Source organism: Galleria mellonella, unplaced genomic scaffold, assembly GCF_026898425.1.
Source record: "Galleria mellonella isolate WM207_F2 unplaced genomic scaffold, CSIRO_AGI_GalMel_v1 utg64, whole genome shotgun sequence".
Lineage (NCBI taxonomy): Eukaryota > Metazoa > Arthropoda > Insecta > Lepidoptera > Pyralidae > Galleria > Galleria mellonella.
This window is the reverse complement of record NW_026442133.1, coordinates 6295405-6310034: the sequence shown is the minus strand read 5'-3', so window position 1 is coordinate 6310034 and position 14630 is coordinate 6295405. Positions and strand designations below refer to the sequence as shown.

The following is a 14630-nucleotide window of genomic DNA, read 5'->3' as shown; positions in this document are numbered from 1 at the left end:
CTTTTCCTTAATGCCAATCATGCACCAATTTTGCGATCATTTCTGCTGCTGTCATGTATAATAGACTCGTACTTAAGATCAAAATTATATTCAATTATTATCTTCTTGTTTCACTATTTCAAAAGATTTTACACACTAAAATTTTTTTATCTCACAACCATTTTATTCAATGTATGTATGCCCTTCCATGAGTACCTATGTAGTTTATACTACTAACAATCTGAGGACAATAATTACAATTAAATCATATTATTCGTTTTAGTTTTAAAATCATATCAACGCATTTATATACGACAGGTATGTATAGGGCTGCCATCTTTAAAACTTGCCCCCCAGGACCGAAAGAGTGTTTCTCGGATTTTGGAGCTTTTACCACGACATTCAATAATTTTCTTCATTCACTTACATCTTCTTCGTACTTAATACGTCATCATCACGTACTTAATAGAAGATAATTTTATTTTGTTGCATGAAATAGTGTTTAATCGTTCTTGTGATGACAAGTGTGATATTTTGCTTTATTTTTTAACCTTCTTAGGTATTAAATAAAAAATAAAGAAACTCAATAGTTACTCATTTAATAAAATTAAATGAAAACTTGTTTAATTATTTATTTTTCTATACAGTTAAGAATATTTACATTAGTTTTAAAACAACTTAAATCAAATTCAGAAAGTTATAATAACTTATACTAAGGAACAATTTTAGCAGCCTTACATGTTTATTTTTTTATATTACAAGAAAGAAAACACATTTTCATTTTGTATGGTTTAACTTGTCTAGTGACTACAATTATCCTGCTCGGACGTCTTCCAAACTAAGACCAGTAAGATCCAAACTTTTTTTAAACCATAGAACAAGTAATCACTGTTATAAAAGTTTGCAGCGACTTATTTATATTTATAAATCCTGATAAATCAAATACGTGTTACCTTTTCGATGACAACATTATGACAATTATAAAAAAAATCTATAGTGCTGTATCTATACAAAGATTTCGATATCTATATTGGCCTCATATAAAATATCGATATAGACCGTTTTCATAAAGAACCTAGCTATTTCATAATATAAAATTTTCTGATTTAAAGTATAACATGGAAAATAAAACAAGTATAAGTATGTTTAGTTTCTTTATTGTGTTTTATTATTCTGGATAATGCAGTCTTTGGCGTATTAATCAAAAGTTGTAAATGTTGTGCTCAGTCAAACAGCATCTGAAAAAAGAACACTTATTTATTTTGAAAGAATATATATGCTGTTTTAAGTATATAAAAGACATAGCCTTATTTGTAATTATAATTTCATTACAATTACTAATGTCCATGACTTATTAATTTTAAATGGAGATATTTTAACAGGAAATATTACAATATTTTTTTTATATACAACTTAGAATGGCAAATAAGCTGACGGCCCACCTGATGGAAAGTGGTAACCGTCGCCTATAGACATGAGCAGTACCTTAAGTACTTTTTATCTTTATATGTCATTATTTATAATTCAATTTTAATTCACAACGATAAATAATAGAAACTGGTTGCAACAACGCTAATGGATTTTAATTTTACAAATTAGCATAATTAATATAGGAATTAGCTCCGTTACTATATGAACGAATAAATAATCAGATAATACATGCAAATTTATACTTAACTATATTAATTATAATTAGTTTACTCACCGGTCCAAATTTATTTAAAATTGGGCTAAAAATGCCATAAGAAAAAGAAATGTTCATTGTAATGCTGCAGCTATATTTTTGTATATAAGTATACATTTAATTTAGCATGATTAAAATATGATATAATGGACGATACACAATAACATATAGATAATACATAAAAAAAAGTATTGGGTTTGTACTATTTGAGTACTTGTACATTGTACGAATACATATGGATTACCTACAAATGTAAAATTTAAAAATATATTATAAAGACTACCTTCACAAGTTGGCGACAGAATATTATTGTACTTAGTAGGAGCTATGGATAAGATAGGCGAAAGGGGAAGAGAACAATTGCCATCTGTCCAGCTTATGGCCGAAATATATTTTGGACCAATTTAAAACAATTTTCGTGTTCACTCTGTTCAAATTGCAAGTAGGACTGTAATTATATGGATAATAAAATTAATTTCTCTTTTTTTTTAATATAGAAAAATAGACCTCGTTTAAACGAAATCCTACATCCGCCACTATAGTGCTGTTCTATTAGCACGCTCAAGTTTCACTAGCGTATCCACAAATGATTTATATTTGGTATTTTGTAAGTAAATATATAAAATCGCGTGCTATTTTGTTAAAGTGGCGAAACAGTGAACTGGAGTGTGCTACCATTTTTAGGTACTCACTTTTCAAAATTCGTATCACTTGTCATTCAGTTCACAAATTTGAAAATGTTATTGTATCGGCCGTTAATTGTTAAATTTGAAAATATTTATTTTAAATTGTTTGTGAAATTTGTGAATATTTTGTCCACGTAAATATGAAGCCAGTTGGAAAGTGAGATTCTTTACAAAATAGCATTGCTGATCAGTACACTTTTTTTCACTCGTGTCAAATATAACTTATACGTACTTAGACATTTAAGTAATTAATTCATAGAGAATGAAAATTTATTAATAATACTTACTTTTTAATAAAAAATAAGGATCTTTAATTAATACATTAGGACCAAAATTATTCGAAAATATGAATAGAAACTATTTTCAATTTACCACTATTAATATTCTCAGATTAGATTATTTAATAATATAGTTAAAGCACATAAAAAAAAAAGAAAATTAAGATGTAATTAAAATAAAAAAATAAAATTATTAAATATATACTGACCTAAATTTTTGATAGATACTCAGTTATTATTTCGTTCTACAATATTTAGGTCACAATACGCATAATTAGTAATTTTAGTCTTAATGTACTAATATCACAGGCAGATATCTAGCTTAAAACGCTAGTAACATTTATATTAAAAAGTTCATATTTTTATCTCAACTATGCACAATAGGTAATATTAATTTGAACAACAATTTGAGAAGTCAAAATTTTTGTGTTAAATTATCTATATGTAGACAGTTAAATTAAGACATTGAAAGCTAGATATATTAAGATTATAATAATGTAACTTATTTAGCCTACAAATAATGAAATTTTCTTACAGTAACAATAATAAAAATTTACTATTGATTCATCCTAACGTTATCATAGGATTCCAAAAGTTGTTCTAGTTTAGTTTCTTAGGCCACTGAAACTGCACTGATGTGTTAAAGTTACACTCTTATCATATAATAATAATTGTTGTTAAGATTTGTGTAAATTCTCCCTTTCCAACCTCAAAGGCCCATGGATAGGTACAGTCGACTACAAATGTTTTGATTTTTTAACCCTGTCACCATGATATACTTGTTACATTAATTATGTTTTGTAACATCTTGTTCTTAAAAATTTCAAAACTTTTATCCAATAAGTTAATGTAACAAGTGGTAAAAGATACTTAATATTATAGTACTCAAGTAAATTTATGACACATTTACAATAATATGAAACACCAATCTAATTATATCACGACATTTAGTGAACTAATCAATTTTATTTTATTGTAAAAATGTATCCGGATTGATTTATGAGTATTTTAGCCAAGAATATATATGAATATATGTACATGAGAGTACTCTACCATATACCATATATATATATATATGGTATATGGAAGAGTACTCTCATGTATATATATATATATATATATATTAATAAATTTCAATATAATAACACAGCAAAGCTTTAAACTTTTTCAAATAAACTATATACCTAATTATTTCAAACTTTGTGCTCAATCCGTGATACACGCCATTCATCTTAATAGGTAACAAATATCAGAGAAAGATAGAGCCCAATCTCTTATTACATTATTTTTTAATCAAGATTAATGGTTGGGTTCTAGAGGAACCCTGCTCTTATATCATGATTCATTTCTTATTAGCTCAGCGTCATTTGATTGAATTCGGAGTAATGCCATTAAGTATTAAAGATATTATTAGTATTGTGCAGAAATATCGCTCTCAACATTTTCCGTGCGCATTCAACTTTATAGAAGCTTACAGAATAGATAACAGGTAACCTATAAGTTCGCTAAAAATCATCCTTTTCACATATCAGATTTTGACAATCATATGTATTTTTAAACGTTGTCCATGAATGCAAGAACGACCGTGAGAGGCGATAGCCATTATGGAAACTTTAATCCCTAATGTAAATCAGTTCGTAAAACGAATTTGAATTTAATGATACATGGTGATTTTAATGGACTTATCACCAGTCCCTTGCTCTTGCTTATAAACGCTAAACTTCATACAGTGGCTAATTAATGTATAAATCTTGTAAAAAATAATTAGGTGGAGTAATTTTTATGAAGGGGTAGACGACTATGGACCTTCAGTTTATAATAATCGATAAAGCTAGCTAAAAGAAAATTTTAAAAACAAAACTATGTTCAGTTCATGTTAAATGAAATAATACTGAACAATTTACAAGTACTTCAAAATCGAATAATTTTTAACCAGAAATTAGGTCTCATTAAGCTGCCAATCGTGTTATGTAATAAAAGTATCTATAAAAAGAAATTATTATTATTAATATTGTATATATAATAATACATGCAAATTCAGATTAACGAAAATATGATGGGCGGGCGATAATGCGGGGCGAAACTATGAATATACACATATTTAATCGAATAAAAAACGCCAATTCTAAGAATGCAGATATTATAAGCATCAAGTACTCTTCTAAGTATACCCGCCCATATAGATCTCATCTAAAACAGAATCACTATATTAATCTAATAACTGTGATAGGTAACGTTTTATATTTTCTATATTAATATGTAACTGATTACAGTTAATACAATAAAAATAAATTATAATTTTTATTCTTATTTTTGTTTTACATTAGTTTAGTTTACATCACAGTTCTGTAAAATTAACGTTCTAAAAATACTTATATTAAGTATACTATAAACTGATATCCAGTTACTTGAGAATTAAATTTTGATTAAATTATACCTTTTAAATATATGTATAATATTAATTTAAGAGAACAAAAGGCTGATAAAGATCTTAAATAGTCAGTGGCATCTAAAATATTATAAGAAACATAATTTCATAAATTGTCAAAATCACAATTAGATAACAAGCATAATTAAATATTATATTACATAAGAAAAATATACCAACGGGTAATTCATTACAATAATATTATTAATATATTTCTATAGAAATGAATAACAATCATAGTTTATATTATCTGACTTAATTATAATCTCACTAGGTAAGGTTAAGAACTCAACATATCTTCATTTTTTTAAATAATGCTAAATGCATTATCATGTCAATGATTGAATACTTATTATTAAAAAATAAATATAAATAAGTTTCAGCAATATGCTAAGCTCTTATTCTGCAGTTACCTAAAAGCTATTAAAAATATATAATAAAAGTAAAACAGATCAAAATGATTACTACATACAATTATTGTCATGATTACTCATTTAATAAAAAATAAATCAAAAATCTTTGGTAATTGTTATTCATTTAGTCAAGTTTCTGTGGGGAACAGACAATTGTGTTTAGGTATGCTGTAAAATATTTTCTAAACTAGCATAAGTGCCAAAGGCGAAACCGGTAATTCCAAAAACGATTATGGCGATGTCTTTCCATAACTTCCAATTATATTTACCGAGTTGGTCGGGCCAAAAAGTTATTATTTCTATGAACGGTGGAAATATAAGAGCCAATGCAGAGCTGCTGAAAGCGCCCACCAACGAAATAATACCGCTCAAGTTGGGAATTAGAGCGGCCGCTGAAACTGCATAACAGATAACACATTAGTTGTCCTCGTTCACACAGATAAGTTTCATGATAACAGCAACTATGTTAGCTTTGTCTATATCTATTTAGACTGATGTGTATTTAATGAAATAATAATAAATACGCTTTATAATTTACAAGTTAAATACTGCGGCTTTTCCCGCGTGATTTGGTATATATTCTTTCATTGTTAATCATACGAATGAAATTTGATACATGAGTAACGTACCCAAATTAGGAGAAAATAGTGTTAGTAATGATTTCCGACAGTCCCATTGCTAGCCATGTACCCTATCAGGATTTTCATGAGGTTCCTCTTTAAAAAACCATTGTCGTTCATTCTTGTAAAATTTGTTATGATAACTGATCAGGTTTTATCCTCATTTATCATCTCTCACTAGCTCTTACCATTCCATTCTCACCCTTTAAAAAAAGGTCTACCCAAATCTAATTTATATACATTCAGATGATATGATCAGATGATCAAAGCATGATTGTGTAACATTCAAACTGTACTGCTCATGTCTATAGGCGACGGTTACTACTTTCCATCAGGTGGGCTGTCAGCTTGTTTGCCATTCTAAGTTGTATAAAAAAAAAAACATCTATACAATTAAAATTATGTTGCTCAAAAACCAAGGTCCTTGTAGTAATGAAATTATGCGAGACTAATGCGACAATGAAGTAAATACTATGGATTGTAAATAAGAATTATTAAAATTCAAAAACGAATATAACATAGCGTAACATACTCTCACTATAAATACAGGCGAATTAAGAATATAAATAAAGTTGCAAATATAGTGAAAAATTATTGACGAACAGTTGTTCATCATTACCACATGTAATGAAAGGTTTTTAAGTAAACAGACAATCAAGTGTAAAAAATCCATATCCTTAAGTACATCATGAGGTATTTACTCAATAATAATAATAAATGCTTTTTATTTACTTGTATTTGTACATAATAACTATAGGAAAAGCAACACGATAACCCACTGTAGGTACTTAGGTGTGTTATAATATTTATATAGGACACACAATAACTAGTATTGACTGATAAACTATCTGGTATAAAAATAAAGCATATGAATGGAAAGTTATGGTACTTACATGTTAGAGATATAAGTGTAAATCTAGTAAGTGCTTCGCCATGTTTTAGTGCATTTTCAGATGTTAATTTTGACTTGATATACGGCCATACAATATTCATTGGAACGTAAAATTGGAGTCCGTATGACAGAAAAATAGAAGCAGCCATAACTGCTCGGACGCTTTGCGCTAATCTGTAAAATTAATCAGTATAAAAAATTAATTAGTATAAAGCGGAAGAGTACTTGAAACAATTTTGATGAATTCTTTTACATACAATTAATTGACCCGATTTGACCCAATTGCGTGGTTTTGATATATATTATAGACACTTAACTAAGGAATGAACTTATTTTCATTTATTAAGTTAAAAAAAACTTTAATTAATAGTAAATAAACTATTAAGATATGCTGAATTGAAATATGGTAAAATAAATTTGTTTGGCAAATTGGCAGAAATGGCAATGTATGACATGTCACAGAGTTTTCAGTGGGCATCAGTTAATGATAATTACCATTTCCCATCAGTTTGTTCGTATACATACAATACAATCTACTGTCTAATTGAATTTAATTATATTTCCTTTACTTATTTATATAAGGCAAACAGACAGTTATAACAATACATAATTACACAAATAATAATTTAACAGCCATTAAAGTTTGCACAAATATATAATACAAGTGAAAGAGACACAAAATATATTTTTGAAAAAAAAAATCTTGCTTTTCTTTATTAGAAAAAAAAGCTTTTACGTTTCTCCAAATCAACGTCTATATAAGAGACGAGTCATATAGATGTAGCAAGAGACTTAATAGAAGAAATCTTTGACACTCACAAGTCATTTGGCAAATTTAACGTAATACTGCCAAGTACATGTTCTCCATACTTAAGATATCCAAAAAAACCGATGGCAGTGTACAATGCAGCTACAATTACCATCCCTGTGTTAAGGACTCCAGTCCATCCACCAAAATCATCTGGCGTTTTCATGTTATTTTCTAATGGCAAAATCTGAAATTTATGGCTTGAATTAGTACATTAAATTAAAATTGATTTTGGATTACATTTATGTATGTTATTTAAACTAAATACTTCAGTATTCTCACTTTATTAGGATATATAACAGTTCGAACATGAAAACAGAGTGGCTGAAGCATCGTTGTCTTTAAAAAAAAAAAAGATATAGGTTTTCTTCGTGAAAGTCCATATGTTGAATTTGTTCGAAAATTCCACCGCAAGATGTTGGTTCTATACTTTTACTGTACACGGCATGTCGATGTAGACACGCCATGTAAAATATGTAGAGGACATCTATTTATGACAGTATATAGCTTTAATAGCCTAACCGAGACTCAAACCCGTTATGTCTTTTGTTCTAAGAGATTGTAAAGATTTTTAACCCGACAATATTAAGATAATAAATATAATTAATATATATCAATAGATATTACTTACCACTCCTATTCCCTCAAATGCATATATAGCAGTGCCAAAATACAATGGCAATTGATGCCAGCTCGCGAATGCTTTCACACTACTGGTCGGGGGCAAATCTTGCAATATATAGTAAAACGTTACCACCAGGCCCCAAGCAGTCATTATTGATGCAATAAGTGATACTGGGGTTAAATACTTTAAATTCTTTAGCATAGCTAATGCTAGTATAGGTGGGAGCAATAAAGCTAAATAGGTGTGTACATTTAAATTTATATGGAAAAAATGCATTGAATCTTGTAGGTTAGTCGCAACAAACAGAAAGTACACACAGCAAAAACCTAATTGGGTTATTACTAAAAATATATTGATGATAGCCCTGAAACAAAAAAATGTTAGTATGAATCAGAAAACCATGCATGTTATAACCATATAACATTATATAGTCCCATTATTAAACTATTGCCTCTACCTGAAGAGAGATAATAGGTATATGCGCTCGCGACTTCGTGCACGTGATATTTGAAATTGTATTTTTTTAAGTGAGTTAACTTCGAAAAAAGTAATTATTTGCGTATTTTCTACGTATTTTCGATTTAAAAACAATTATCAAAATCGTCGCGTGACTTCTTCGTATTTAGATAATTTTTAAACTTAAATGAAAATCATGTAGGTACCTGGGGGGAAGAGAATTGTTAGTAATGGGGTCTAACAGCCCCATCGCTAGTTAATATACCCTATCAGGTCGACCCCCACACGGTTCTCCTTGGAAAGCAACTTGGTTAATTCTAATGGAATTCGTTACGTTTGCTAATTGACCAGCTTTCATCCTCATCTATCATCTTTAACTGGTGCCACGCCAGCCTATACCGACAGCGCGGGCGGGGTTACCATTCCTTTCCCAAAAAACACTAACGAAAAAAACAGGAAATCATAATACAGTTAAGTTACCTACTGCATATTGTCTCGATAAATTATTATGTTCCAATCAAGAGGACGAAACCGAACTATGTAATGAGTAATATAATGACACAATATGTTGTGGAAAATTTATATTACTGGATTAACAATTGATAATGAGTATATGTATCCAGCAAACAGAATATATTACAAATAGATTGGTGTTTGGAAAAATATAACAACTGAAATGAGAGTAAATGATATTCCTATAGGCACTTTCACAAACATTTTTTTATCGCAATTTCAACTACAAATGCCAGTGTCATACTTAGTTATAGAATTTGCATGCCCTATCTATCATCTATTGTTTTTAATTTACATTTTTAGAGTTCCGCACATCCAAAGGAAAAAACGGAACCCTTATATGATCACTTCGTTGTCCGTCTGTCTGTCCATCTGTCAAGACCCTTTTTTTTTTCTTAGGAACACGTGGAGGTATCAAGTTGAAATTAATATCATATTTGATTATTAATGATGACTGATAAATCATGGAATTACGACGTTATAAACAAAAAAAAAATACAATCGAATTGACAACCTGCTTCTTTTTGAGTTGGTTATAACTAATAAATTCTATTTCACCGTGCGTATAGTGTAAATTTCATATAAAATGTTAGAATTTTATAATATATAAAATACTTGACATTTGTTGATTTTTTTTTATACAACTTAGAATGGCAAACAAGCTGTTACCACTTTCCATCAGGTGGACCGCCACCTGATGGAAAGTGGTAACCGTCGCCTATAGACATGAGCAGTACCGTGGACATAACAGAGTATACTGTTTCACCCATGATACCCCCATGCGTTGCTATTCCTGAGGATTCAGGTGTTATTCCTCTATATCCAGCAAATGCACGCCATATCCCACCCTTCAAACCGAAACACAGCCATGCAAACACAGCTGCTACACGGTTGAAACATGAATGGTACAGAGGATATGATATACATTACTACCCATTTATTATTTTACTAGCTTACTTTATCCGCGACTTCATCCGCATGACCGAAATATGTTCATTCACCGGGAGAAAAGGTAGCCTATAAATCATTTCCAGTGTTCTATTTATTTATTTACACTTTATTGCATCATTAAAAAAATATTAAATACAATAAATTTTAATGAGAAGTTATACAATAGGCTGCATTGTTATTTTTTCTAAGCAACCTTTGGGTAGAGGATATCTATCTCTATACCAAAATTCATCATAAGTGATACAGTGATTTATATGTGAATGCTATTTCAGTTGCATATAATTTGGATTTGGACAAATCCAATTTTTTGTTTGTGGAAACAGTTTGGAAAGTGTCATAAACAATTTGATTATCACCAAGTTATCATACACTATTTTTACATTATGGGTTGTTAGTAAAATTTTAAATTATATATATGGTAAACAAGAAAATATTGTATATTAAGGAAATAGTTTCATAATATGCAATAGAGAAGAGAGAACATACAACATATTTTGCCAATTTTCAATCAATGCTGTTATAAGAAAATGTACTTTCACTAGAGAATGCATCTTTAAAAAAATGCTAACGATTTAGGTTTTTTTCTTAGTTTTATTAGAAAGGAAATTATTATAAGTGCAGATGAGCCACACTTATAACTGAAAAATTTTCAGTTATAAGTGTGTCTACATTTTTTTTTTATCTAATTTAAATCAAATTCATCCCTTAAATTTCATTTACAAATTATATTATTTAAACTAAGTGGCATATCATTTTTTCATTATGTGAATTTAAATACAATGAACATTTTTTCATTTGTAGTTATATAATTTGTATTATGCTACTAGTCTACTAATCCTATTAGGTTGTCAAAAACAGAACCTCTTTCTATCATGTATTAAGGTTGATACATTGATTACACTCTCAATCTTACTTTGCAAATATTTCCTATAGTTATTTAATTTTTTTTTGCCTGAGAATTTAAGGTTCTCCAATCTTTGTAGTTGAGCAGCCAATTCATTTTTATATTTATTCAGTCTATATTAATAGCTTTTGCTAACATGATATTATTATTAATATGAAAAATGAAAAGATAGCATGTATGGTAACAAAGTACATTAATATATGATATACTTACTTCATTGTTTTAGCATATGGCCTGAGAGGAATTGGTCCTGTAGCAATAGCATCCTCTACAACTTCAGAAAAACTCAATGCCGGTCGTTGGTTCCTAATGCACAGTTGATGCGAACATTGCACTAATATGTGCATACAATGTGTACAAATCATCCCCATGAACAAAGTGCCAAATACACCTGAATAGGATTATTTTAATAAGTATATTAATTGTTTACAAAACAGCACCAGTAAACATACATTAACATGTTAAAGACTGCATACCCACCGGTGGGTCACTCTGTAACAACATTACCGGCCCGCATGGGCACACAAATTTGTTTTACTTCGGGACCACATGTACACCATTGTGTATGATTTAAATACAATACAACAATTTATGTACAGTAGTTGATTCGCCTCTCCCTCAAAGAAATACTGTATATAGCAGACTTAGTTAATTTGACATAGAATTATTGCATACAAAAAAACATTTAAAAAATAATATTTCCATAGTTAACAATAAAAAAATGCCAGTCCATATGTGAGAAATATGATTTTTTTTAATGCGGTCTCCAACATGTTAAGGACATATTAAAATATATTTATTCAATTAAAATTTCTTTTTTATACTACTATGATGGCAACCAAGCTTACATCTTGTCTGATGGTAAACGGGGCTATCGGTATAACGGTAGTCTATGAACATCGGTAATATCAGGGATGTCACGCGCACGTTATAGACCCTTAAGAAATATAAGAATAAAAATTTAATAAAACTATGTATTATTATTATGATAAAAAATCATCCTTAAAGGTATCCGCTGATCTAAAAATTTTTTGTTGTTTGCAAATAAACAAATGTCTAAATACTCTGTAATAAACTTACCAATTATTAAACCGGAATTTTTGAAGGCATCCGGCATAGCCAAAATTCCTGTGCCTATATTTCCTTTTAGGAGGTGGATCAAAGTATCGAAGTTCGAAGTGGGATGTTCCAAACATCGTTCTGCAGCAGGGTGATATTCACTTTTATCTTTTTCAGTCTTAGGCACTGATGGATCATTTACTAACTCTACGGCTTGCACTTCAACATTATCAATAGGAACGCCAGGCCCTGTCGTGAGAAGTGGTTGCTTTTCATCATTCATTATTAATTATTCTAATATGATCACGTATGTCCATGTGAGTAACGAGGATCACAAAATCGAAATGATAACATTGATTTTTATTATGACGTAGTACCTACCTACTTACGTAGCGTAGATTAGGTATGTATTTGCACAGCACAGAGCAAGTAAAAGCAGATAAAAATAAACGTCTAAGAATAAAATATAAGAACTGGATAAAAAAAAACTGTAAATCAGTAATTGCCTCTTTTTTACATTAATATAAAGAGTCTTTTACTCTTTATATTAATGTGAATATAAAGGATGATGAGAGTTGTGCAGTTAAATTTTTTAAAACACATAAAAAATCTTTGATCAATATAAACGCTGTGATACCTTTCTGTGGCATCATTTCTCTATCTCATCTGTTTCTTATTAACTTAATATTTTAATCTGATAATTTTCTAAAATTACTGATTTATATTATAAACTAAATTTATAATAATTGTGTGTTAAATATATTAAAAATTAAAACCATATTGGTCCTTAGAATAAAGGGTAGCCTTTTTTAACAGAAATGTAAAATTTTGAAATAGGTTTAAAGTACAATTTAAAACAATGGTGCCGTAGAATGAACAGCACTGACTTTTAAATAACGTAGGTGTCTGTAGTATAATTAGGTAGGTTCTTGTCATAGACTAAGTATATTAACTAACTTGTTTTTCTGTGGGTATGTCAATGTCAATGCAAGTAACAGGCACAAAGTTATTTTTTTAATGTCACAGCACCATTGCCAGATTGATATTTTATTCGTAATTTTGAGTAAAAATTTTTTCACGCGCAAAATTTTAGAGAAATGTGTTAACATATGAAAACTTTTTTGTTATTTATAATAATTTGAATTTAATAAAAAATAAAAAACTCATTCTTTTTCTAGCTATCATCATGTCTTTTATTTCATAAAATTTAAAATTTTATTGACATTTTTGGTGCCGAAACCCGGCAACGCACCGGGGACCTTTATATATCAAAATCAAAATTTTATTTTTAATAAATTCAAATTATTATAAATAAAAAAAAAATCATGTGTTAACAAAATGAAATTCCTGAGAAAAGTAAAATATGTTGGGAAAATTTGGGTATTTTTTTAGATATTTTTACCACTGATAAAATATAGAAGGGTAATAAAGAGAAAATGGCATAAGAATAGAAGACAATAGGATAAGCTAAAGTAGGAACAGAATGAAATTTAAAGTAACAGAAAAAGAAAGAGGAATAATTTTTTGACTATACATTTTGTGCCATATGGAAAAATGTAATGTAAAACGATACAACTTTGTGATAGACCAAATGTTCTAGAAATAAGACACAAGCTTGCGCGTTCACCGCTAAAAAAACCCATTGGCTGTGACACCACAGTTCCAAGGCACGTCTCTTAACATCTCTAAGAGCATTGGGATCCTTGGTGTCGACATCTCTAGTGACATACAGTTCCGTGGCCATCTCGATGACAAGGTGAAGCTGGCATCAAAAAAACTCGGTGTGTTTAATAGAGCGAAGCATTTTTTTAATGGAGGATAATGGAATGGTAATCTCGCCTGCGCTATCGGTATGCATTGGCGGGGCACCAGTGAGGGATGATAGGTGATAATGAAAAAGCAGGTCAGTTAGCCCATCGTGATGAATACATACAGAATCACCACATGAAGGTCGACCTATTAGGGTATATTGCTAGCAATGGGGCAGTTAAAGCCTATTACTAACGATCCCTTTCTCTTCCAGAGCGAAGTATTACTTCACGCCGGATCAGCGATTATTGCTCTACAAATCGCAAATCCGACCCAATATGGAGTATTGCTGTCACTTAAGGGCGGGAATACCTAGATATCAGCTTTAACCCTTTGACTCAGTGCAACGACTAGCTATGAGAATTGTCGATGATCCCAGGCTTGCAAGCTGTATCAAACCCTTGAGTCTTAGGAGAGATTTTACCTCACTTTGCGTGTTCTACTGCTTGTACAATGGATTGTGCTCAGATGAATTATTCACTATGATGCCTACGGTCATTTTCTATCATCGTATGGCTCGCCATC

The 14630-nt window shown here is 29.8% G+C and overlaps 1 protein-coding gene across 1 annotated transcript; it reads right to left on the bottom strand.

Moving 5' to 3' along the window:
• Window positions 1-1736: 1736 nt before the first annotated feature.
• Window positions 1737-12690, bottom strand: LOC113512363 (proton-coupled amino acid transporter-like protein pathetic). The gene is made up of 6 exons (XM_026896193.3): window positions 12318-12690; window positions 11451-11628; window positions 8420-8777; window positions 7800-7975; window positions 6982-7154; window positions 1737-5866 (listed from the first exon to the last, which is right to left on the bottom strand). The coding sequence occupies exons 1-6, from the start codon at window positions 12577-12579 to the stop codon at window positions 5628-5630; spliced, it is 1386 nt and encodes a 461-aa protein (XP_026751994.2). The 5' UTR covers window positions 12580-12690; the 3' UTR covers window positions 1737-5627.
• Between the last annotated feature and the right edge of the window lie 1940 nt (window positions 12691-14630).